Below are 27,600 nucleotides of genomic sequence, written 5' to 3'. Positions count from 1 at the left end.
GACGATTCTCTTCTTTCCAGTCACATTAAACATATGCAACAAATGTCAACCAATGTTGTTCTCATACTTAATATGTGAAATTTTATGTAACAGCCCTTGTCTGGCTTTGTTACACAATATAATCATTTTAAATATAATCAATGTGTAAATTTCGAGTAGTTTCAAAGTTTCGAGTTTTTGCATGCCGCTGAGGACTAAAAGGCTATGCAAATAACTCGTATGTTTGTGATAAACAAAAAAGCTAACGAACAAGTTCATACTTCAGTGGTGTTTATTGTATTAGATTGTATTGGTAACATCATTCAAAAATAACAGGGTAACAGTAACAGCTGTTCATTTTACAGAAACAAAGTGTCTACATCACAAGATCATCAAACAATACAAACACAGCAAATATTTACAGTATAATATTTCACACTAAATATTACAATCTACACCAATATTCATGGTTACATGAATGGAATAAACATAACAGTTCCTACACTCTAGAGTTATGTGTTAAATGCCATGTAGGAGATAACTATGGTTTGCTTTCTTGAGCATGGTTACAAGAACGAAATAAACATTACAGTACCTACACTCCGAATTATGTGTTAAATGCCATGTAGTAGATAACTATGGTTTCTGTTTTCTTGAGGGCTTACATAGATAATATTATTATTTGTTCCAATGTAAGCTCGCAATATATTTCAGATGATGAGCATACTAAAGTGACTAGAAAATACAATGTAAAGCTTCTATAGTTAATGGTGTGTGCATTTTAACACACAATGACCTTCTACTTCCATCAAATGTGAACAGACTTTTCTCATAGACAAAACACAACTCATTATCACAAATGTCCACAAGTTGTGTCCTCATACAATCATGTGTACATGTACATAAGTGCATGTTCACTTTATGTAATACAACTATGGATTTCTAACATTTACGTAAGCATGACAATATACTCACATCAAATATCAAACATTCAACTTAATACGATGTACATGAAACAATCCCAATTAATACAAACAATCGTTTTAAATACATGTTGCAACAAATTAATACAGGTTTTCATTATGTGGTACTTAAAATCATGCAAGTAAGAAGTACCGAAACTTACCAGATGTCATTTAAGCATTAAAGTTAGGTAAAGGGCATGGACAGGAATAACTTTTGGACCCTGGTAACTGTTCGTCATTTACAGGTGGGTACACGTATGACCATTATGCGCCCCTGAATAAACATAAAATAAAATAGTACATTCACGGTTTTTGTAATCTTATCGTCTGAAACCAAACAAAGTACAATTTGAAAGATTTGTGATGTTTGTCAAACGATACGAGTGTTCAGTCACAAAGATGGGGGAATGTCTTCTATGAAAAACTTTCATTACCTTCAACGATAACCTGGTGACATTGCTGACATAAAACCACATATAAAATACCAAAAATAAGTAGTATTGCTTTTAAATTATAGCCAGGTAACTGTTGAAACGTATCTAGCCCGTGGTTGCTAGGGTAACCATCCATTCCATAGTTAAATAGTTTGTATCAGTCAATTTATTATCCATATTTTGGAATCAAAATTATATCCCTTTTATAAAAAAAGAACTGAATAATTGTTCACACATACATATGTAATGGTAGGCAAATCATCAGAGAAAGTAAAACAAAGATTTCTAACCTCAGTTCAACGTATATTCATCGGAATTAACATTAAACATGGGACTCAAAAAAGAAACAATACATGTACTTCAATGACAGAAGTACATGTGCATACAGCTTGATGATCCACATATTTTTAAAGTACTGCTCAATCTTATTTTGTTATGATTCTTCCCAAAACTTTTTTCACAAACAAAAATAAGCCACTGTTATGTGATAACTACATTTACAGATTGGTTTATTCAGCCGAAGTCCAAAATAAGTCACATCTCATAACTTAACAAAATTCATACATTTCACAACATTCAATATCTGATACATTTCACAACATTGCCTATCATATACATTGTTTTTACAATATTCCCATCTCATATATTTCACCTATCTGATCTGATACATTTTACAACATTCAAATATCACATTGTTGAAGATATTCCCTATTCACCAAATTCTATCTTAAACCCTTCACAGTATTCTCCATTTCATGCATAATACTGGTCGTCAATATCTGGCAACGGAGGTACAAACATTTTCTGTTCCTCTGACAAACTTTTGGCGTAGTTGATCTGCTGCGCAACCTAGAATACAAAGTTTATAGATACTAGAAATAGGTTACTAAAATCTCTTTTCTTGTACATATAAACGTATTCAAACGGATATTACATCATACAATGATTGACATGATTAATTTCAGATCAATCAAAAAGTTTAAAGTAACTATTTTGAAACAGTAAATATCTTTTATAGACATATCGAATCAGAGACATTTCTTTATTTCATTATATTTTGTTACAAATTGGTTTTTTGTTGTAATAAAAAAAAATCTTACGCAATTCATAGCCTTATTCATAGCCTTTATGACCCCGACCCAAGGTAACAGACTAACGCATTTAGATGTTTGGAAGCTTTTAAACTGTCCTTGAATAGTGATCTTCGCTACAACCGGTTATCTTGATCAAACGGCTTTAGGGTCAATACAAACATGTACTGTGTCTTTTGCTATTTAGCCTCATAGGTTCGATGGGATTTCTTTATGAATAAGGATTGTGCAAGAGAATTACCTTCTGTGCAGTAGACCTGCAATCACATCGGACCTGAGGCGTCTTGTTACTGGGGTATGGTTCTCTCTCTTCTACACGAAATAGTCTCACATAGTAACGCCCGTCTGTAAGAAAAATATGAAAAGTGAATATTCATGTAGCTGTTGTCGTGGGCAGTTAAATAGTAATACTTGCTTATCAATTGAGCACTATCGTATGGTTGGCCAATCCGTAAGCAAGAAGATAAGATGTGTCTGACATTAAAACACTGGCCACTATTCAATGAAAAAGGATCAAATAGGATAGAACGTCAGTGCTCATTCGATCAAGAGCTCTGCATTAACTAATGTCAAGATTATAAGTCTTGCTGTCCATTTACAAGTGTGTTTCATCTTTGGAAACATGTTTTGTAACTTCCATTTGAATAGCTTGAATAATAAGGGAGTCATGGCCAAAGACTTTGCACTATAATGCCGATGCATTTTTTTCTTCGAAAAATAGACAAGCGATTAAATAATAAAAACTCTGTTTATTTTGTATAAGAAATGTTCATATTCATGAATTTAGATTTATCTTCCTAATACAAAGAGAGGATAGAATTCCTAACAATTTGTAAAACCAACTACGTCGCGGAGTAAATGCCAACTTTTCTTTTTTATCTTGTTCTGTAACAGGGGGGCATTTCTTAATAATGTATAAGAGTCATGCACATTGCAATACTTATGCATATTGTGAATGGCAATATGTGTACCAACCTTTATATTTGTTTGAAATGTTTCATGAGTTACGGCTAAGGATTTAGACGTTGCACAACGATCAACAATACCAACAATGACACAAAGGCTATGAAAATACATGGACTTTAGTTCATCAAAAACAGATGACCTAAAATTAATAAATTTGGTTAAGAAAATAAAAGCAACCTGATTCGATGTGTGCAGCCTTTGAGTAGTCCCTGTGTTTCAGCTGGAAGATAATAGAGTCTTTGCGTTCCCGCATAAAGATCACTTGATGACTCGTTATCATCACAAACAGCTGATCCTCACTGCCGGGGCTGGAGCGAACCTGGTCCCATACTATTAACCTAGGATAGAAATACGACAGTTTATATCCTTAAACATCATGTGACTTTGCCGAGGTAAAATCACATATCGTATACTCAAGAAGATGGCCAATGGTAATGGTTACAAACTGTTTGTCCTCTCGGCTTAAGCGAATATGGAGATATTACAGTTAATATTCATATCAGGCGACTTTGTTCCATGTAACATTTTGTATCTGTTTTGCTTGTATAAAATTATCAGAAGTATTTGATACAAAAAGGTCAGTTTAAATATAAGCTCTTCATTTCAACTGAAAGAACATTCAAATTTTCTTTTTGCAATCTTTGAAGGCCATGTTTTGTTTTAATATCATTTCGGTCATTTTTACTTCCTATACATTTATCTTTCGAAGAATAAAATTTTTATATATGGTCATAAGGGATGACACTTTCACATATATTTGACTCAAATTAATAGTAGCAGTTAAAAGAAACTGCACACATGTAATATGAAATGTTTCTAAAATAGTTTCTAGTGAGTTTGATATGTTCACCATAATTTTTTGACACATCACAAACTTGATAAAGAGAAGTACTTCCTAGAATCATGTGACAATTTTCAGAAAAAAGTCACGACACCATGAAATATAAATGCTTTACGACTTAGATCTTTTAAAAATTAATGAGACAGGCCCTCTACAGCTGTTTTTAAACAGGACACCATTACTAGTGTCTGCATAAGAGAACGTCCTAAGATCATATGATGATAAATTCATAAATACTGACATACCTCTCTTGATAGTTGGACTCATTGATTTTATACAGGAGGTGCTGAGATCTGGCCATGGTGTTGGAGAATGGTAAAAGTAAACCGCCTGGTCCATGGCAGCAGCGAGGTGGACGTACCTATGGAATACGGCATTTGGAAACTGATTGAAATATCCAGCATTTCAGAGGGGCTTGTATGAAATTATTATTTTTCTATTCATCTATACTCAATAAAAGATTGTCTGTATCAATTTGAGACAAAATCTTCATTCAGTTCCATTTCAAATGGACAATCACTCAATATACTTTATTTATCATAATCTTAGAGCAATAAATGCATGAGGAAATAAAAGTAGGTATTACGTTTTTGCATTAAGGTGACAATATGTAGTTTTATTATTTGATTTTTAATAGAAAAAAAGGCAGAATACTGGTAAGTGAACACCAACGTCTACCTAAATAATCTTCACTTTCTCAGTATTTTGTATTATTAAAGCTCTCACCTGATCAGGTGTCTTATGACTGCTGCCTTTGCTAACGTCTTTTACAGCATTGGACATTCCAGTTGCAAGGTCCAGAACCCCTGCTAATGGCTTAGTGACAAACCCAGTCACTCCTTGGTAAAGGCCAGCACCAAAACCCTGTATTACGAGTAGTAGTTAAAGTGATTTTTTTCATACACGTCCATGAAATCTTAAACGTATGCCACTAATTAAGTAACCAGCCTCAATAATAAAGTGAACACTATTTTGCAACATGCCTAGGACAGAACTGGTAAACTGACTGAAGTTCGCTAAATATGCAAATATAAAGGAGTAAAGCAAATTGTCGATGTATTCAATTTAAAAAATAGGTTTGTGTTACCCTTCAGATTTTCAAAATAATGTCATAGTTAGTGATAGATAATGAATCATTTTAATGTCATATCCATTGAACTATCCTTTAATCAGTAAATATTCAGCCACACATTTACATACTCATTACTGAACCAAAATTTGACAACAACTCTCCCATCAAAGTCAAACTTCTAGCAGTTATCCACAGGTTTGTGTTTGCTTTCAATAATCCAATCATTCTATGAGCGAGGCCCTACCATACGGCCTTAAATTTGTCACGATTCAATGTAATAAATATCTTCTCACCTCAATTCCTCCCTTCCTGAGGCCTTCCACAGGTTTTGCTATTCCTTTAAATGCCCCAACCATTCCATGAGCGAAGCCCTTCCATCCGGCTTTAAACTGGCCCCCGCTTGATTTGGCACCTGCTCGAATCACTTGACGTCTCTGGTTGTGGTCGCTGTCGGTGTGAATATTGCTTAGGGCTTCAGAGGCTACCCCTGCCATCTGTAAGAAGAAATGGAATTGATTAATAGCTAGCGTGATATCATAAGAATCTGGCCCAAAAGAAGCGTAAGAATTAATGTAGTATATTTCATGTCAAGCCAAATTACTTGCGAAACTTGATTTTATGAACCAAAACATTTAGTTTATCATGAGTATCTTTAAAAAAAAGATAAAGTAATCAGTAAACTTTTATACCTAGCTTGAACCTGCTAGTACAAGGGACTTAAGCCATACACCAATAAAGTTGTTCCTGACTTGTTCTCAAAAACTTACATGTAAGTTCTCCTCATTTATCAAACAGATATGCTTTAATTATTTTGGTATACATGTTTGGTAATCTCTAATTTAGGTATTTGATGTTCAGTCATACGTTGTCTACTGCCTCGTCTTTCATGCTCTTTATATGACTCATAATATGAACAGAAAGGCTCCCCGGGTTCTATTCCAAGTTTAGTTGTATGCAAATTTGGTTGGTTGTCAACTAGCCGGACAATTGGGTTTTATCTGAACAATGGAAGACCCCGCTCTTACCAAACATAGTGCCAACAAAAGTTAATATAACTTTCTTCATAATAACTGTCAAAAGGTTTAAAATAATACAAACACAAATAATTAGAACAATGTAAACTAGCCTGTCCAGGGTCATTAGTAAACAATTATTTCATCCAGAGCAATTGAAATTGCTTAACATATGTGACGACGCCTGTAGAAAGGGGTACAAAGTCGGCAATTTCAATTTCGAGAAAAACGTGTTTAAAGTTTTGTTCATTTATTTCACTGACTTTAATTGGTATAAGTCACCATTTCTTTGTTAGATTTCTAAATTTTAACGTACAACAATTGTTAAAATTGCATCCATAAAATATACATATTCTCCGACAACGATGTTACCGATAGCGACGAGTATAATAACAGCAAGGTTATCTCCCTTATGCATATACGTAATTTCCGGTTAGTAATTGACAAACAAGAAATTTTCAAACATTTACGTTTTTGTCTTCATTTGCTGCTTTTCGAGGATGCTTCTGTCGAGCTTTGACAGGTAAATATCATTGCAGTTGTATAAATTTAATTAATTAATTTTATTATGTTAAAATGATATAGAAAAATGCGAAAATATTCGTCAATTGTCATAAACCCGGAAGTAAACAAATGGCTTGAACTGGCGGTTTTATTTAATTTCCATACCACATTGTCCATAATAATGAATGAACTTGTATACTAATATAAATTTCTCATCATACCGATTCCTATGTTTTTGTAGTCATGGCAGTAAAGTGTTTCCGATGTACATGTCAACGACACTGATGACATTTTAATAAGGATTTGTGTAACTTATGAATGACCTTCATTTACTAGAAAAACTCAATCTGTCCACGATAACATTGTAGATAATTGAAATCTGTTTATGAGTTTTGATAACAACAATAATGAATTGACAAGAGCTCACACTGCACTACATAACATCATATTGCTATCTTATTTCAGGACAGTTTCCATGTTACCTGCCCGGCCCCCTCCATTACAGTTGGGACATTGCCTGCCAGTGTTCTTCCCCAATCATGCCCAACCGATTGGTCCAATATTGTTCAAAACTTGATGGAAATGCGGTGTCATCGTAGTTTGGAGTATGTGCAGAGCACTCGGGTATATTTTAGTTATTTATAACTTAAGTTCACAAATTAATAAACGGTTGTTAATTGACAGCTTTTTCCAAGCAAGGAGAAGATTTTTGGTTGCACACATGACAACCTTGTTATACGTAATCAGAAGACATATTGTGTAATACCGAATAATTAACTGGTTTCCGTATTTTATTTTGAAATCATGCAATAGTTTAAATAAACAAAAATAGCATGTATAAAATAAAGATGTGTATCAAATGTTGCAGGACAACAAACTGTTGTGAGCATGATGATCACTACTTCAAGTACCATGGCTTGGAGAAGAAAAGCCGAAATTGGCACTTTGTCTTAGCAGGTAGATAATAAATTTTTCACATTAAGCCCTAAGGTAAAATGCTTTAATTTTGAAAATACTTACCTAACAGAATTGAGCACTAGATTTTTAAGAGTATTCATCTCAGCGTTAGCCTTTTAATTGTTGTCAATTACAAATTAACCTTGACCATAACTCAATAACTGTTGAAATTGATAAAATACATCTTTGCATACCTGTTGCCAGAGGAAGAATGTATATGTGAAATTTCATAAGTATGTTATCTTTATATTACATTTTAAATTTTCAACAATGTTAAACAAAAATAAACACTGTTTTAACTAGCCAAGTAACTCCTCCCATTGTCAAAACACTGGCATGATATCTTGATCTCTATATAAGCTTGTTTTTTGGTGTGTGTTTTTTTGTGATGTCAAAATATGACTGAAATAGACATAATTTCTATCAATCCATACTTTCAGCAAACATGCCTGGCTTTGTGCAGTGCAGGTTTGCTGCATCGGTGAGGGTGTAGTTTACCTTGATGAAAACCAGAGCAGTTGTGTACCCTGAACTCCTTTCCAAAATCTGCATCAAGGGGATGGATCTTGAATGGCAGTGGTATTAACATGACAAGATCAGAGAATACAGCAGATTTGACATTGATAAAGACAGTGCGCCCTAGACAGTCTCAACCAAAGCATTGAACTGTACAACCTGTTAATTAACTTTTTAGAGTTGTTTGTTTGGACTAGTGTTTGACATTCAGAAATAAGTAATAACATTATTTCTCAGTACAAGAAATCTGTAGGAATTAGAAGCTGACATTTACTGTTACTATATAAACAAACCTCTTAGAGGTTTAGCCAGGTTAAAGAAAGACAGGGAGCCACAGAAAAGCTACAGGTTTCCATGTGTCAATAGGACACCCTTCATTTAGCTGTGAAGAATTTTAACATTTTGAATGTTACAGAAAATGTTAGGAATATTGTATAATGCTTAATTGAAGTACTATTAGGTTTCAAGTGCCAAATATTTAAAGCCTGTGTGTATTTATAATCTTATGAATATAAAGTTGTTATCAAAACAAAATCAATATTTGACTGTCTTAAGCTTTTAATTCTAAGAAGGCAGGAGGTTGCCAATCTTACTCTTCATGACGGGGTGCTTCCAAAAAAGAACAGGGGGCAGAAACCTTCCATAACTCTTGCTAGAACCCTAATATTCTTTTTCATCAAATTACAGTAACATTGACAATTAACAAATGATGCAGTGATATTTTTTTATGCTAATATCATCAATTTTTATTGTCATTAAGTTTTCTTCTAGAATTGATTTGTACATGTAATGTATTGAAAATTGATACTTGTGGTTGCCATGGTTACAACTTGTTTCTTAGTGTAGTAATATGTTTTATACATATAAATACAATATTGCATTATGTAAACTTATAATACTTTAAGAAATAATGATTCAAACACATGTACAGAGACAATAAATACACTACTTTGTATTTTTGTTGCCATGGCAATGTTTCTGTGTATATTTGTTACATTTATTGTTTTTAATTACAGGATTGTCCATTAGTGAAATTATAATGTGTATAATAAGCATAGCTACAAAATGCATAGAAACATGAAAATACCTATTTATGGATGTACATTTTCTTCATATTTCGATAATAGAATATGTTTTGTACACTGACCCCCCTTGGACTTAAATCACCATAGCAACAAAGTCTTAAACATTTTGAATAATTTTTTTTTAAATATATTTGTAAAGTGTTTGCCAATGCTTAGGTTATTTGATTACTTTTTAAGAGCGGCGTGTGTGATCCCTTTTACCTTTAATATTCAATTGCATCGTATTGTGGTTGTCATGGTAACATTTTGATTGCCATTTAAAACTTCAATCATAATTTTACAAGAATTTTGTCACTAGTTCAATAATATGTTATTTTGTGTAAGATATATGACTACAAATTATATAAAGACATTAAAAAAACATGTGTTGTTTCATTTCTTTATCTAAAAAATATGCCACTTTTTGACACTTTCATCCATAAATTGATCGACTTCTGTGCTTCTTTAAATCGTCATAACAACAAAAGTACTTAAGATTTTGACCTCAAATTTTCGCCAAATTGTTTCTAATGATGTACTCTATAAATAACTACCAAAAAGAGCAAATGTCATTTGTACCTTTGTACCCCTTTTAACAAGCATTGACACATATGTATGTGTATGGCTGTAATTCAAATACGTACAAATAACCAAAGTTCCACTTAACTGCCTACACAAATTTAAAATATCAATTTTCCAACATAAGTTTTTTATGATGCCGCTAACAGCCATGCCAATGCTGGTAGCAATAACACATTATTTTTAAGAGAAGTGGATCAGCTGAAATATCATTACCTTTGCTGATGTGTTTGAGATGCCATGCATGACTCCCTTTACGAGACCCACAGGGTTTTGATCATGTACGAGGCCTGCAACACCTTCCTTTACATCCTGAATAAATCCTGCTGGGTTACCAAGGAAGTCCAGAGAGCCAAGAATTTGTAAGGCATTGGCTCGCAGTCCCTGAAATAAGACTAAAGTCTGAGAATCAGCTCCTTTTACGAGACCCATGTGGTTTTATCAAGTACAAGGCCTGGAACTGCTTCTGTTCTGTCTTTGATAAATCCTGCTTGGTTGCCAATGAAGTTAAGAGAGCCCAGAATATGTTAGGCATTTCCTGCAGTTCCTGAATACCTTAAGTTAAGATTGATGGATAGTAATTATACCAACACATTATGTCGATCCTAACTAATACTTATTATTATAAGTAACAATGACCTTCACCCAAACCCCTTCAAAAGCAATCCCAAGCCAGTTATTCACATCAGCTACATACACATCAAGTTTCATTTCTATCCCTCAATGCTAACTTATGCGGAAAACTATGTTTGTCGAAAGTAACAACCTACATCCTACATATTAATAACCTGGTTTTCGTTGAAAACCTGGGAAAAAATGCTCTAATTTCTAAATTTCTCCTTCGGTCAGTTGTTCTCAGCATTAGAAAATTAACATGGAAACAAAACAATATCAAAAGTAGACTCTTGAATATACCTGTTTTTGAAATCATGGCATTTGTCTTTCAATATACTTTCAATTAATGTACTGTTTGTAGTTATTTGCTTACGTCGGAGTAGTGTTTCTTCAGCTCACTCAGGAAGAACTCTTTACTGTCAAACTGATGTAATCTTTTGAACTCATCTGAAATATACATTTGTGTTTAAAATAGTACCACTCAATTAATGGACTTATGAGACAATCTGATTGAGAAATATCTTTACTCCGGATACCAACTATGTGCCGTCCACCTTGCAGAAATGCAATCGTACCTTTTTCAAAATTGTATATAGTCACCAGGTATCATTATCAATATCAAATATTATGGTTAATGGAGCTACGAGAGAGCTAGCTGATTTGTGGGCTAATTTCCTTAAGGCACTCTTAAAACCTACCCAAATGCACACTTGCATCTTCAAAATTGAGGAGGGTGAAGCCCATCCTTTTCTTAATGCTGTACAATTCTGATGATAAGCTTCCCGCTGGTTTCAGAACACTGAGACTGACATTAGCAGCCTTCACATTCAGTGTGCCAAAGTAGTAACGCTTCGTCTTTAGTGTGACTGCATTTGATAAGGTCCTGAAATATAAATGAAACACTATAACAACTCGCAATTTTTATGATCCAAGGGTCGATGGCCACACAGCTAGGCAGGCATAAAGGCTCACCTTTCGGATATGGTATATGCGTAATAAATAATCTGATGCAAATCCTTGTGGCAAAAATATAATAAATTTAAATGCTAATTATTGAGTTTCACAGACATCAATAATACTGTAGCATACTATGATCACCGTTAGATTTTTTTTTTGCACTTTCAGGCCATCTTTCCCTACTATTTAAATGTGCATGTAAGCCCCTACTACCTCTTACATTGTTGGGTTACTTTCCAGTAAATCTAACACATTCAGGTTTTCCTTCACTAATTTTAAATGTTTATGTCACCATTTACTAATTCTTGTGTATAGGTTACTTTCCACTTAATCTTACATGTTCAGGTCATCTGCCACCGGATTTAGACTGTCAGCGTCTGGACGACCCTGATCAATCCGCGCATACTGGATCAGTTTCCATAGTAACACTTCATCCAGCTGGAGTGACATTTTCTTCATCTTTATCAGCAAGTGCTAGAATAAATTGATTGTGTTAATATTTTTGAACAATTGTTTTTCGACGACTGAATAAACATGAATCAAACATATGAATTAAGCGTTTTATTTTGTATAGACAAATTGTTAGCATTATCTGGCCCATTTGGCTAAAGTAGTATTTGACTAATAAAAAGTTTTACGATTCAGTATATGTGTACGACAATGACTCTACGGCTACACAAATACAAGTGGACTTCAATTTGTTTTGTTTATAAAAATCGACTACACGAATCACAATACAAGTTGGTAAGCATGATATTTCATATATATGTATACCTTGTAAATTTCAGCATTCCAGCCCATGTTTGGAAGTCTATGAGCGGAAATCCAAAGGGCTTGGTGATTATCAACAGTGTCGTTCTTTGATGTTGGGGTCACAAATAACATAGCAGTGTGCATTGCCCCTACCAACTGGTTGTCTGCCTGTGAGATTTGAACAAATAAAATGCTGTTTTTAGTTTTTTGTTTAAGTACAAGTTGGTCAACGACACAAACTCATATTATAAAATTAAACACAAGGGCCATACTCATATTTCCTTTAATAATACAAAGAGAAGTCAATCAACAGGATATAGATAATGCTTTTGATTTGAAATTCACTTGATGGATTAGGACAGACTTAAAGCCACAATTATTCAATCTTTCAAAAAACTTTAAATGCTAATTTCATTATGCTGATAGTGACATACGCGGTACCTCTTCTTTCATGTTTTCTCTGTTGTTAAGGGTGATGTTCTTTAATGATCTATATAGTCACACTCTGACCAATACATGAAACATCCAATTCTTAAATAATCAAAACACTTACCTGAATATTTCCAACAGTTACTTCAAAAGTAACAGCTTTCATGTTTTCTCTGTAGTTAAGTGTGATGTTCTTCAAGGATATGTACAGTAATTCCTCTGGCAATGTGTTCACCAATGATATTCCAACTCCTCCCTTCAAATTCAGGTCAAACTGAAAACAAGAATAAACTGTTAGCAAACCGTGGTTGTTATTTGCACTGTGTTGACCAATGATACACTACCTTTTCACTTCAAATTCAATTCAAACTGAAAACAAGAAATAAACAGCTACAAATAGTGGTTGTAATATGCACTGTTTTGACCAATGATTCACCACCTTTTCCCTTCAAATTCAGGTTAAACTGAAAACAAGAATACACAATTACAAACAGTGGTTGTTATTTGTACTGTGTTGACCAATGATACAGGAACATGACTCAACAATCATTTTAGTCAAAGTTATTGAATTCATGCTTGTATTGTCTCTGACTCACATGTGTCCTCAACATGAATATCTTTTGGAGTATTTACATCGCCACAACGCTGATGTTTTCAACAATGCCAAAAATGTACCCAAATATGAGAACCAGCAACAAATTGAATGCACCAGAAATCTGGGCTTTGTCTTATAAAAGAAAGTTATTACAACATGTTTAGACAAGGTGTTTTTTTTGCAATTAGCCAATGCATCCATGTGGTTTTATTTACTGATAAAATATAATCCAGTTTTTGGTCAATGATTGTTTGATTGCTAACTGGTGACTGGTCAATTATCTACCATTGCATTAATGTTTTCTGTTAGTGGTCACCATGTTTGACATCTAATACTTACTGGTTATTCAAAATTTCCTCATTCTCAGGCAAAGATGTGCCTATATTTTTAATTATGCAGTAAATTCAATGTTTTTTTATACTGTTATAATTTCAGTGGTCAACATAATATTTTGCCCCATTAGAAGGCATTAATTCTTGAATTTTCCTATTATATATGTATTTCAGTAAAGAAGTTTTCTCTGGTTATTGGTTTAAATTGTGTGAAAAGGTGAATATAAACAGTGGCTAAATGCTAAGATAACAAAATATCATGAATACGACAAAAAAAAAATTAAAAATGGTTTGCAAGTACTGACACAAAAATGTATGCGACTGTGTGACATTAAACCAATTTTTGTAAGCACATACTCACAAGTAAGAGACTTAATGAACAAACCTCCACATTTCTGTGCTGTCGTTTCCCACGCCTCTCATTGGTTTTGTGGTTCAGAGATTCTTCATAGATTTCGCAATCTTCATCATCCTTCGACAGTGTTTTACGAATGATCTATAAACAGAACATATTTTAAGTTTTATGAATTATCAAAAGAATAATGAAGTTTACGTAAATATATTTTACTGCAATAAATCTTCAGTGCAGTTCATGAACTATCTGAGGAATAAAATAGTTTAGTTTACTAAGGCGAATTGTTCAGCAGTTTGTTAAAGTTAGCAATGTTGTTCACATCATCATTGTCAACTTTCAAATCGTTTTTCGCTAAAAAGATCAAAACACTCATGATCTTCAGTATTTCTAATAAGATTAGAGTCAACTGTTTTAAATGTACTTGTATTTATTTTTTTAGATATTATGGACATAATTATTCATAATTAATTATTATTAATATCTAACAATGATGCTATTAATCACGTTGTTGACACATTTCTCAACAATCAGCCGTTGTTTCAAATGTCTGTATGTTGACAGGAATGCAGAATAAGGGTGTTATTTAAAAAAGCTTTATATACCCATTGAAATGTTTGTGGTAATCTTACCCTGTGTTGCTGGTCATTAATCTGGACAACTCTGACTGGCCCATCCATCTGTGTGAGGACCGTGAGGCTGCCTGAACCTGGGTTCATCTTTTGCATTGACATTCTCATGTGGGGCGGGATGGGAGCCCCTTCTTCCACTTGGGCCATGCCTAATATCACCATAGCACCTGTCAAGGATAATCGAATGCGTAAGATTACTACTAGTATTTCCCTGATGCAGCGTTTATTTTCTGTATGGTTATTCTCATATTGGATTGGATGTGGGGTATTGTCTAAACTGGGTAGGCCTAGTATCACAATGCCACCTGTCAATGATAATTGAATGTGTTAGATTACTTCAGGAATATTCACGACCAAAAGGTTCATCTTTCGTGTGGATTTATCATGTAGGGTAGGAGTGGGGGCAATGCAGTTTTAGGGAACCCTGTCTCTACAGGCTTGGGCCTAGTATCATCAGGGGATCTATACAAGGTTGTATTTCGTTGTTAAAGAGTTTATTCAATCTCTCTCGGGACAAAGCACAATTCTAGGCATGTTATCAATTTATCAACAAATACCATACCCTTTTAGACAAAAAATAATTATACAATATCAGCCAAACCATCAGGCGCCCCCAGTGTCCCCATGACACAGCACCCTACACAGTTCCAGAGGATATTGTCATTCAGAGCACAATATATCCTTCTTATATACACATTTGATTAAGCTTCATGAAATATCAATTTTACCATCCAGGAGTTTTTAATATCACTGTGACACTGTACATACCATAAACAGTTTTATATAATATCAGCATTAAATATCAGTCTTACCATCCAGGAGTTGTTCAATGCCTCCGGGACACTGCACGCACCGTACAAAGCCCATCAATTTGTCATCATCACTTTTCGAACATAACATACTCTCCTGAAAATGTTATTTTGTCAGTTAAGCAAGGAAAAAGGACACAAATAACCATAAAATGATGTTTGACACAATAATTTCATACTAATATGTTTTCAAGAAAAATAATCAAATGCATTTTATATAACCTATTTTTCTATTATCAAGAAAAAATTCTCAAAATCTTCACCCTGAAAGTCCACCTCTGCCTCGCTGACTTTCCTTCTGTTGCTTTCCTCACCACGAGGACTGGATTTTCCTTGTTGTCTGCCACATCCAGCACGTAACGTTGACCGGTACGTGACGCCTTGCCCGGCTCCAAGGGTTGACACATGCCTTCGTTTTCTAACATGTTTGTGGGAGTCATTCGCCAGAGTTGGGACCTTTTGCCTACCTCCTGTTGTAAGAAAAAAGGGAAATTAGTAGATTTACAAAGGGTAAACAAGCTTGTATATGCAAGGGATTTTAACAGCTAATATGGTCAATCCTAAAAAACAACATTTTAATTTTCTTAAATTGTTTCCAAAGTCATCTATTTTAATTTAATAAATAAGTTTACCTAAATCTGCTTTAATCAAGGCATAACTGCTGGATCAATAAGCCTGGTTAAATCCTTACACAACTACTTAGTAAAAGAAATTGTAATCAGTTCTGATTTTGAACATCCCTAAAACAGTTTTAATACCAGTGAAGGCTTGTCCTAACTTCGGGAATTAACACAATAATTGACAACTGATTTTCTGCATTTGGAAAACAAATTATGACGTCATGTCTGTTAAGTTGTAAAAATAAAATTCTTAACGATAAAGCGTGGAACTTATTGAAGACCGATAGGCCATCTCATTGGTTGGAGATAAACAATAATTTATAATTTATTATAATCGTTTCTCTAATAAAAGGTGAGTTTGGACAAATGAACGTTTATTGATAAACCTCAGTACTTGTCATCATGGTTACTTTAACTTACTTTGTTTCTGAAGATGACAAAGTCGTGTTCACAATCCAACACAAGTTCTGAGTTCATGGCATCAGAGAAAGAATTTCCCCTGAAAAATCAACAGCAACCATCATAACTGAGAAAGTTTGTTTTTATAGAGTTCAAAATTACTAGTGAAATTTGCATTTATTTGAAACACAACAATACAATAAACAAGCATTACTGGAAAATATCAAGAGATTTTCCATTATAATTTTCGATTAATCAACAAGAACAAAATTGTGAAATCAAAATAAAGATGTATCACAGTATGTGAAGAATGCCATCGAATGTTATATTGACCTATGAACAATGCCAGTGCATGAAAAAGTTTAAGCCAAGACCACCTATACTCCATGTCCTTATATGCAGCATTCCATTGTGAACAAACACTTAATGTGACCTTGACCTTAAAGGTAGCGACATAGGTCTTGCACGCGACACGTCGTCTAGGTGTGTCATGTGTAATCTGTCCATAGTCAATACAAAATAAAGTTTAAGCTAGGACACGACCCTCTATATTCATTATGTTATATAGCCTTATATGCATAATTTTACTGCGAACAAACACAAATTTGACTTTGACCTTAGAGGTAGGGACAGGGTCTTTTACGTGACGCTCGGACACGACCACCTATACTCATGTCCTTATATGCAGCATTCCATTGTAAACAAACACAAAGTGTGGCATTGACCTTAGAGGAATTGACCAGGGTCTTGCACGCGACAAGTCGACTTGGTATATCAAACACATGTGGCAAGTTTTTTTTAAAATCTGTTCATGCAAGAAAAATTGTACATCCCGGACAGGCGCCTATACCTTATGTTTATGTCCTTATACGAAGCAATCAATTGAGAACAAAAACTTAATGTGACCTTGGCCTAAGAGGTCGGTAAACGGTATTGCAATAGCCAAAAGTTGTCCCCCATAGCAATGATAGTGTTTTGCAGTGTGGTAAAAAAAGAGTAACCAGCATACCTTGAGAACGTAGCTGAAGCGGAGATGAAGAAATACGACTGGTAATAGAGATGATCTCCTTCCCCAATCTCGTCAAGGTTGTAGGTCTCAGTGCTTCCGCTCGGAACTGATAGTGTGAGGTAGTGTTCTAGGGTTGGCTCATCCCAGGCATATGGCACTAAAAGTCAGAGAATAGGGGTTGTTTCTTCAAGAAAAATAACTTAATATCGAAGGATGATTTTCTACAGTGTAAAATACACAACTGTGAATAGGTACCATTCTAATATCTGGAATTGTTTTGTTTTCAAGTAAGGTCTTAAAATTTAACAAGAGCTGTAAGAGACATCCCCTCGACTGATCCGCCGCTATTAAGTTAAGGATTGCAAAGTTTTAGTGAAACATGCATGTATCACTGTAAAATTGAAATACATGTAAAACCTGAACCAGAATTTCTTGGGCAATACTTGCATATGCCAGATCGAGTTGCTTAAAATTTGGATAGTCGAGCTAAATTTATGAAAATGCAAAGCCTACCTTATTTTTCCCTTACCATTTAACCAAACCAACTTAAACATGTTACTTACAGCACGTGTTTGGACGGATAACCGCACGCAGGTTCTCATCACTGGTTTTCGTCTGGTAGTACGTCAAGGGCATCTGAAAATATTAAAAACACAATTTGCTTTACTTAGAACTCTCAGAATACATACCAAACATACACATATAAGTATATTTCATTGGTGAGTGGTCGGGATAAAAAAAAACATAGGCTATTATCAAAATTTATATCTGCACCCCAAACAACCCTCACCTCTGAAAAGTTGTCTATCCTGAAAGGCGGGGGTGTTTCCTCAGCGTCCAGAAACACGATGGTGAAAGTCTGACCCTGCAGTAACACTTCCACCTTGAGAAGCAGGGGATTCTTGTGCTCATCTCTGTAATTAAGAGAGGAATGTACGAAATTTGATACACATAAAACCGTAACAGTCTGAACTAAGTGTGACCTTGACCTTAGAGGTAGGGACACGGGTCTTGCACGCGACAGGTCGGCTTTGTATGTCAAACATATGTGGCAAGTTATTTTAAAATCTGTCCATACAAGGGAATGTAACAGCCCGGACATGACAACCTGTACTCTATGTACTTATATGCAGCATTCCATTGTGAATAAACACTAAGTGTGACCTTGACCTAAGAGGTAGGGACACGAGTATTACACACGACACGTCGCCTTGGTATGTGTAACACATGTGGCAAGTCATTTTAAAATCTGTCCATACCAGGGAAAGTTACAGCCCGGACACGACAACCTATACTCTATGTCCTTATATATGCAGCATTCCATTGTGATTAAACACCCAAGTGTGACCTTGACCTTAGATGTAGGGACATGGGTCTTGCACGTGACACGTCGTCTTGGTATGTGGAAGACATGTGGCAAGTTATTTTAAAATCTGTCCATACAAGGGAAAGTTACAGCCCGGACACGACAACCTATATTCTATGTCCTTATATGCAGCACTCCATTGTGAATAAACACTAAGTGTGACCTTGACCTTAGAGGTAGGGACACGGGTCTTGCACGCGACACGTCGTCTTGGTATGTGGAACACATGTGGCAATTATTTTAAAATCTGTCCATACAAGGGAAAGTTACAGCCCGGACACGAGTAATTGAGCCGGACACACGGACGGACGGACGGGCAGACGGACGGACAGACGGTGCGATTTTAATATGCCCACCTACGGGGTCATAATATTTGGTGTTTATAAAGGCAACAAACAATTGCAAAATATTTCACAGACTGCCGTTTGTTTTCAGTAAAAAGATAATGTATACCGTTTAGTTTTAGGTTTGTGATTTTACAGTGGCTTAATTGTCTGCAATATTCTTGTTATCGTTTCCTCATTCCAGTCAGACATAAAAAATCCTGTTCCTCCTTATCCTTTGTGTATCAGAAGGTGTCCATTTCCTAAATTAATCTGTCTAAACATGACTGTGAGGAGCAAACTAATGTGGTTTTTGAAATCTGGGAAAAACATTACCCTATTTTACCCTAGGATGTACTAACCTGTGCAATATTGTCATTTCCTAATTTAAATTAATATTTAATCGAACAGCACATTTTTTTTTATCATATTTGACATCTGTGATAGCCGGCTAATACATATTATCAAAGTCAAACAATATCCTCAGTTGCATTCTCCTCAAAGTATTAATGAATGCTATTGATCAGTGTGTGTATACCACGTGATAAATTACGTCATATATGCTACGTCGGAAGGCAACATTTTGCATAAAATGAAGACTTAAATCAAAGATAACTTTTCTTTAACTACACCATTTTAAATAAAACAAAGGGCAGTCTATGTCACTTAAAGAGCCCCGCCTTCGTTTTATTACCGAAATTTGATTAGGTGATTAGTTTCCTCAAACCCTTCAACAATCCTGTTTCAATAATAATGTTTTGACAGTGCTTCGTCAGACGGCCGTATAGTGAAAAGGTTTTTCGAAGTGTTTGAAGAAACTAAACTCTCAATCAAACTCTGGTAAAAGACAGAAGGTGAGGATCCGTAAGAGGCGTAGACTGCGCTATGTTTCATCTAATATGGTGAAGAAATAGTGATGTTATCTTTGTTTTAAGTCTTCATTCGAAGCAAAATATGGTCTTCCAACGTAGCATTTATGACGCAATTTATCGAGGATATACACACTCTTGATATGAGTGTCTGACCCATCTGAGTCTCGTTCTGAGAATAAAATGTTTAGCATGCACAAATATTGAATCATGAGCATTATCATCACTAACGTCATCATCATCCATTACCTCATGTTTACATGGAATGAGCTCACTGAGTCTATCTTGAAGCCCCCTGACCAGTTACACCCATTGACATCCAACATCCTCACACACAGCAGCTGGTCCAGGTCCTGCCTCGGCCAATGGAAAGGCATCTTGGATCCTCGGGGGGCAGACAACTGGCCATGAGGGTGAGTCAGGGTCTGAAGTGGATCGGAACATTATATCCATGTACTAAAGACTGATATCTAATTTGTATAAAGAGAAGTGTCATGTAGCAAAAGCCATTTGCTCTTCTTATATCTCATTTGGACATTTGGCATCACTTAACAATAAAAAAGCCAATTGACCTTGCCATGCATGTGAGTTTTGTCTCTGGCAACATGGGTATCAAGTTTCAAATAAATATCATTAACATTCTTGTATTTATGTCGAGAGTTAAAATGTTTAGGCTGATGTCAGCTTCACAAAGGCTATGGTGACAAATTAGACAAGTAACAATAAACTAAAAAGCACATTTTATGGGTGAACAATATCAACTACGGATCTACCACCCAATTCAACTCACCTCCTTGCTTGTAATATGCCTCTGTGCTATAGCCAGTTTGTGTTCTGACAAATTGTGAATGCGATAACGAGGGGAGAATGTTACGATCGTTGTTCGGAAGAAACTCCCCTGGCCCTTCTTTACTTCTATACCTATGTTATAGATCCTGAAATTAAAAAAGGTTTAACATAATTGTTTTCACACATTAAATACAAATTAATAAAGAAATAAAGTTGAATTTAAAAGTTAAAGGCAATAACATAACGGAACATAACAGTACATAACATATACTTTATTAAGACTTGATGTGCGGGTTATATCGTCTCCCAACTATGCGGTGGTGGTGTTAGTAGTTTATACTCCGGGTCCCGGCGTGAGCACATTGTAGGGTCCCAGAGTGACAGTTCAACCACCGCACACCTATCCTGGGCAGACTATCAGGCGGTTAACCAGTACTAGGTGCCTTCACCTCTGGAAGGAACTGACAACTTCTGTACATGGCAGGGGCAGTGGTACAGTGCGAATAGTCGTAGAAAGGATTTCATAACTAATCACAACAGAAGTAACCTTGTCCGCCCGGGAATCGAAGCAGGGTTGTCCGATTCACAGTCCAACGCTCTACCGATTGAGCTAACCAGGTGGACCCAACTATGCATAGGCTTTTCAATACTTTAAAGAGACCATGATTTTTGCGCAAATGGAAATCATACCATTAGTTTTGTTTTAGTTCTTAATTCAATATTATTTGATAGAAAAACCACTCATCAATAAATGAACTGCCTCAACATTCTTTAATATCTAAACTCTCAAATCCCTTTTTTATTTTGTTACGGTGCTGTATTATCAATATATAATCATATGTTTATGATATAGAGAACCCAGAAGAAAATTATGAGATAAGCAGGAAATACAACTTCATAGTTTTCACACTGTTACTAAAAATAGATTAGCAGGACATGCTTTTTATAGCCCATTGTCTTTTGTAGTACACTTTGTGGTGGTCTAGTTCTCAATCCTTAGCTGCCTTGCCTGCCTTTCGCCACCCACACCCTGGCTCTTGCTTGAGTTCACAGTGTTTGGCTGTAGTGCGATTGTTAATTAACTGTTTGGGTGGTACCAGGTTGCACACTAATTTCCCTTGGACAGCACGGGTCTGGTTTTCCTTGTGTACGTATAAATATTTTTTACGGAATTTAATTTTATTTATCTTGTCAGTCATCCCCTAAGTTCCTTGGTTCAGTATTTCCAGGGTATCTTTTCATTTATCTGTTTGACAAGGCGTCAATACCAGTATTTCTTCAGATGGCTTTCACTTCTGGTATCTTCGCCCATCAAAAGTGACCCACTTTTCTATTCAAAGCCGTGTGTCACAAATCAGCAGTGAGTCATTCTTTAAGTTACTCAGCAAGTAGTTTCTGAGTTCAGAGAAAACATTTACTTTGTGAGATGGGAAATACCAGAAGGTATTTCAGAAATAGGCCAGGGTCAGACCCACATTTGAACCAAGGTCATCTTGCATTCTAGTCCAGCATCTTACAACTGGACCAAATATTCACTTTTATAGTACATTATGCTTCTTTATATTCAATAATTAATATGATGCCAAAACTAATACTTCAAGACATTTCAATTACGTATTTCTCCTAGTCATGGTTCAAGATATAGTTCTTTTCCTCTATATATTCGGCAATAATGCCAATATCCAATGTTAAACTTACCTGTCCGGTCTGTTACTTTCCCTGCGTAGGACATTTAGTTGACGAACCGTTGGTCGATCCTCGTCATTTTTCAACACAAAGCCCTTACACCTGTAAATATATATGGACAGTGGTGTTAATATAAACAAAGTTACCGTTAAGGGTCACAAATAACCTTTAAATCCACCAGTTACAATATAAGATCAAACATCTGTTTGCTTTTATACGAATAAATAATAAGTGCGTATTGTTACTACAATCAATTTACAACCATATCTGGAGCAACAGTGACGATTGCTTACTGGTAAAGAATCACTCCTTCTCCGTGAAAAGCGTCGTGTTTTATAATGCAAGGGGTGTTTAATCAATAGCTACTTTCAGAATGAAGCCTATCGTGTATGCAAAATACATGCATGTTTGCACTTTTATTTGACATTAGACTTTAACATTTGCCATTTCGCTGTACTTAACATTTAACAAAATACATACGGGCGTACAACACAGTTGAAGTAAAAGGTATTCTGTAGCTCTGTATATATATTATAATCATGTTTTAACTAACATGCCAAATACAAAATCAAAGTTCGGGCGGTTGGGCATTTTTATCTGCATTTTTTAGAAGTTTTCTTTTGTTAATTTAAAACAAATGACAATATATGCCAATACATTTAACTACCACTTACCACGTGGGTACTGTATCAGTTCCATGATTGTACTTTCCAAGTCGCATCTCGCACCTAGAATAGTAAATCAAAAAGGTTAGCAAACTCGTTTTCCATTCTTTTAATTTTTCATAGCAATTACTTTGGACTTAACCCACTACTATTTGAATCTCAACTTAGCATTTCAAGGTTTCAAAGCCATCAGTGGTTGTGGTTGCTCTGCCTTTATCTCTGCCTTAAGCCACCAAGTGAATTTCCAAGCCAGTGCAATAATTGCCTGTAATTCAAATTCACACATCAATGAAACATCGTCAGCCCAATCCGTGATTTGGCAAATGCTTTTGCATGTGATGTTGAACTCATTACTGGAAGAGCGGGCTCATTACAAACTCCAAATCATTCACTAATGTAAAACTTGCGTTGATTTCATTGTAAACCCCAAAAATCAGTGATAAACAAGGCGTCACAAATTGGCTGTATCATTGGTGCAAAGAGTCTTTGCGATAGTGCTTTGATTAACTGATCGTCAAACATGTTTTGCAAACATTATCAAGAGCAAAATAAGTATTTTCAAAACCTGATGAGCCAAAGATGGCAAAAATCCATTTAAATCACTGAAAACTGTAATAGGAGTTCTAACAGGTGTAAAATCGCATTTAAGCTGAAGTGAGGGCGTTTTCCCTAAAGTAAAGCAATATTTATAGATTAGGGGAGTGATTCTCTTTGAAGCTAGAGATGAGAGCTGTCGGTGTTCTCCTTAATTATGGGAGGTAATCAAATACATACAAGTAAGGGGAGTTTTTCTTCTTGAAGCTGAAGAGGGAAGGGGTTAAAATGCTTGACATGTTAGCATCCTTTCTTTCAAGGGAAGGTGTTAAATATTAACAGGAAAGGGAAGTAACTCTCACTGAATCTGAATGAAATGGGACAAAACTCTTGCAAATTCACAAAGGAAGGAAATTAAATACTCACAGGTAAGGAGAGTAACTCTCATTGTAGATGAAGGAGAGAGGAACACCCTAACAATCAAAATTTCTTTCCTTACCAGAAGTGGTATATTGGTTTTAAATATTTACAGGTTAAGTAGATTATTCTCTTTAAAGATTATTTTAATGAGGAGAAGGGTACAGCACTTACAAGTCCCTTAACTAGGGCAGGATATAAAACACTTACAGGTAAGGAGAGTTACTCTCATTGAAACTGAAGAGAAGAGGTGAAACCATTCTAGCCATTTCAGTTTCCTCCCCTTGTCCAGCCGCTTCTCGGCAACCATCTTGTCTAAACACAAGGGGCAGACCGCTCTTGTTAACCAGCCAGTACGGGGAGCTAATTATCACCTGTGAAATATAACAACTTTGAAAATAGGCATGATAATAGTTTTAATCAGTCGAAAAAGAGGCATTACTTGATAATTATTACAGCCAGCGTTATGGTTATGGGCATTGCTGCAAAACATTAAATATTGGTCTGTCAATATGTGTATCCAATGACAATGACCCCAACGTCAACAACTTTATAAAATAGACGAGCTAAAAATCACAGAACATTTTTAATGAACCTTACTAATTGGAATACGCTGCATTACATTTTGATCGTATTATGATGTGTCAGCGTTTATAAACAGCTTGACTTAATTCTGTCCATTTTAAATATTTCAATGTGATTCCACTTTAAACGGCTCAATTTTCCAGTAAAATTTCATTTCATTTTGAAAGATTGCATGGCTTTAGGCGTACACTGCATTTAAATTAAAAAAAACACATGAGATGTCACAGTATGACTTGTGACAAATGTCGGCAAATTCGACTTTAACCTTTGAACAATGTCAGTATATGTCTAACCAATATGGCTGGTGCATTTGCAAGACCACGTGGCATTATATCCAACCAACATGGCTGGTGCATCATGTATAACCAATAAGGTTGGCGCATTTGCATGACCACGTGGCATTATGTTCAACCAACATGGCTGATGCATTTGCAAGACCACAAAGTCATGACATTATGTCTTACCAACATGGCTATTGCATTTGCAAGACCACATGGCATTATGTCTTTCCAATATGCCTGGTGCATTTGTAAGACCACAGTTATGGCATGATGTGTAACACACTTTTCTGGTGCATTTGCTATACCATTTGGCATTATGTCTAACCAATATGGCTGGTGGCCTTGCAAAACCACATTACATTATGTCTAACCAATAGATGTTGCATTTGCAAGACTCCATTGCATTATGTCTAACCAAGTAGCTTGTGCATTTGCAAGACCACATGGCATTTTTTGTTTGTGCCAAAGGATTGAAACTCCTCTATGCTTGACAAAAATACAGCTTGGGTCTTACAAATGTAATATAGCCTTTACATGTCAAATACATACGGCCATTTATTTCAAATTGCTCAACACTAAAAATACCACCCATAATTGACAACCTACACTCTTATGTCATTGTATGCAGCATTACATAGTAAACAAACACTTTGTGTGACCTTGACCTTAGAGGTAGGTACACGGATCTTGCATGCGACACGTTGTATTGTTATGTCTAAAACATGTGGCAAGTTATTTTAAAATCTGTCCATACAAGAGAAAGTTACAACCAGGACGTCACCAGCTATACTCTTCGGCCTAATATGCAACATTCCACAGTTAATAAAAAACAGAAAGTGTGACCTTGACCTTTTTAGGTAGGGACACGGGTCTTACATGAGACACGTCTTGGAATGTTAAACACATGTGGCAAGTGATTTCAAAATACAGTGAAACTGCGTTCCCTCAAACAAGCGGTCGTTCGATAACCGGCGTTCCCTCGAGGTCGGAGCTTGGTCCCGAACTTTTTTCCTTCTATTTTCATATAAAATATACCCACGCTGCATCGAAACCTAATTATGTCGAGCAGTCGAGCAATATCCTCGGTCCCAAGTACACAAATCGTGCACAAAACCTAATGGCTCCCTCGAGGACATAATTTCACACATTTTCCCGAACGCGTATTCCAAAATAAACAAACAATTGCTAGGTGTTAAACTATTCGCAAGTTGTAAAAAATGCAATGACAGTTGAAAGGCAATTTGATATGGTGTGAAAACCCGTTTTTCACTGTTAACGCATGACCGATATTAGTTGATATGGGCATTTGAGATGATAATTATGAGAAGTTAATGACGAGAAGTTAACGCTTTAGATGTGGTCAGAAGGTTCTTTGAATTCACTGCCGATGCTGACCTTGATCTTCAGACGATCTGTACGCTGTCGCGTCAGATTTCGATTGAACAGTTTCGCGAAACCGACAAGATGCGCCAATCAACAATGCTTGATTTTGCGAAACTTAAATCTGACTTATGCCACAATATGTATTGTCATTCAAATGTTTCTTGTTACATAAATGTGCTTTTTTGTTAAAATAAACATTTCTATTTATTCATTTATTGTTTTTTCTTTTGCGATTTACATTTAGATTACGTCAACCTTTGAACATATTAGCGATTTCCACAACGCAACACATAATCGGTGTCTTAGTAAACAGTCTGTTTGACGACTTCAAACTTAAAATACACTGAAATATAAATCATACCAAACTGGAAAATTGAAAATCGGGTCGTTAGAAACATCGGTTCCCTCGAGGTTTTGACTCAGTCCCTGGCGACCTCGAGCGATCGCAGTTTTACTGTATGTCCAAACATGAAAAAGCTACAGCCTGGACACGAAAACCTGTACTCTATGTCTTACTGCAGTATTTCAAAAACTAAGTGTGACCATGACCATAGAACATGGGTCTTACACAAGCCATGTCTTCTTGGTATGTGAAACACATGTGGCAAGTAATTTTAAAATCTGTCCAAACATGGGTAAGTTGCAGCCCGGACATGACCACATATACTCTATGTCCTTATATGCAGCATTCCATAGTATTCAAACACTAAAGGTGACCTTAACTTTAGGGATGGGGTCACAAGTCTTGCATGCGACACGTCGTCATGGTATGACAAACACATGTGGCAAGGTATTTTAAAATAAGTCTATACAAGAGAAAGTTACAGTCCGGACACAAGATGTTAAGCTGGACTAACGGACGTACAGAAGGACGGGGGCATAATATCGTCAGGACATTTATTGCATAGATTATGCCAATGAATGTACTAGTGTCCCAAAGCATCCCCAATCAGCATAAGGTTTATGTCTAACATATCTTATTAAAATGGGCCCAAGAACCATTACCTTCAGAGATCCCGAAACATGAAGTAAGATTCTAATGTTCAGTTCCAGCAGCCGATCGTTGCTGTCGTAAAGACGAAGGGCGCTGTTGATGGTTGTCTGGTCCCCACTTTCGATGGCGTATTCACGACATGTCTGGAAATTCTCCAGTTGTATTCCAAACATTATACGTTTGCTGGTGTCAGCCTACCAAGTACATTTTAATGAGTCATATTGC

The 27,600-nt window shown here is 35.7% G+C and overlaps 1 protein-coding gene and 1 long non-coding RNA gene across 5 annotated transcripts in view; one reads left to right on the top strand and one right to left on the bottom strand.

Moving 5' to 3' along the window:
- Positions 1-253: 253 nt before the first annotated feature.
- The window catches only part of LOC128238472 (intermembrane lipid transfer protein VPS13D-like), a 91,826-nt gene continuing 64,479 nt past the window's right edge, over positions 254-27,600 (bottom strand). For all 4 annotated transcript variants that reach the window (XM_052954429.1, XM_052954428.1, XM_052954427.1 and 1 more), the window contains exons 55-80: positions 27,387-27,569; positions 24,343-24,506; positions 23,191-23,244; positions 22,529-22,618; positions 20,832-20,976; positions 20,291-20,466; positions 18,274-18,397; positions 18,047-18,119; positions 17,484-17,640; positions 16,496-16,574; positions 15,719-15,925; positions 15,459-15,552; positions 14,647-14,813; positions 14,048-14,158; positions 12,860-13,009; positions 12,328-12,474; positions 11,891-12,027; positions 11,295-11,479; positions 10,970-11,043; positions 10,198-10,365; positions 5,642-5,842; positions 5,003-5,140; positions 4,522-4,637; positions 3,613-3,773; positions 2,711-2,814; positions 254-2,227 (exon numbers count right to left, since the gene is read on the bottom strand). In XM_052954429.1, coding sequence (XP_052810389.1) covers positions 2,132-2,227; positions 2,711-2,814; positions 3,613-3,773; positions 4,522-4,637; positions 5,003-5,140; positions 5,642-5,842; positions 10,198-10,365; positions 10,970-11,043; positions 11,295-11,479; positions 11,891-12,027; positions 12,328-12,474; positions 12,860-13,009; positions 14,048-14,158; positions 14,647-14,813; positions 15,459-15,552; positions 15,719-15,925; positions 16,496-16,574; positions 17,484-17,640; positions 18,047-18,119; positions 18,274-18,397; positions 20,291-20,466; positions 20,832-20,976; positions 22,529-22,618; positions 23,191-23,244; positions 24,343-24,506; positions 27,387-27,569 — 3,501 coding nt within the window. In that variant the 3' untranslated portion in view covers positions 254-2,131. The remainder of the gene's footprint in view (positions 2,228-2,710; positions 2,815-3,612; positions 3,774-4,521; positions 4,638-5,002; positions 5,141-5,641; positions 5,843-10,197; positions 10,366-10,969; positions 11,044-11,294; positions 11,480-11,890; positions 12,028-12,327; positions 12,475-12,859; positions 13,010-14,047; positions 14,159-14,646; positions 14,814-15,458; positions 15,553-15,718; positions 15,926-16,495; positions 16,575-17,483; positions 17,641-18,046; positions 18,120-18,273; positions 18,398-20,290; positions 20,467-20,831; positions 20,977-22,528; positions 22,619-23,190; positions 23,245-24,342; positions 24,507-27,386; positions 27,570-27,600) is intronic.
- On the top strand, positions 6,771-9,922 carry LOC128238473 (uncharacterized). The gene is made up of 4 exons (XR_008261709.1): positions 6,771-6,884; positions 7,331-7,489; positions 7,734-7,822; positions 8,263-9,922. It is a non-coding gene; the product is annotated as an uncharacterized LOC128238473 (long non-coding RNA).

The sequence above is a fragment of the Mya arenaria genome, chromosome 6, assembly GCF_026914265.1.
Source record: "Mya arenaria isolate MELC-2E11 chromosome 6, ASM2691426v1".
NCBI classification, from domain to species: domain Eukaryota; kingdom Metazoa; phylum Mollusca; class Bivalvia; order Myida; family Myidae; genus Mya; species Mya arenaria.
This window is presented reverse-complemented; position numbering and strand designations above follow the sequence as displayed.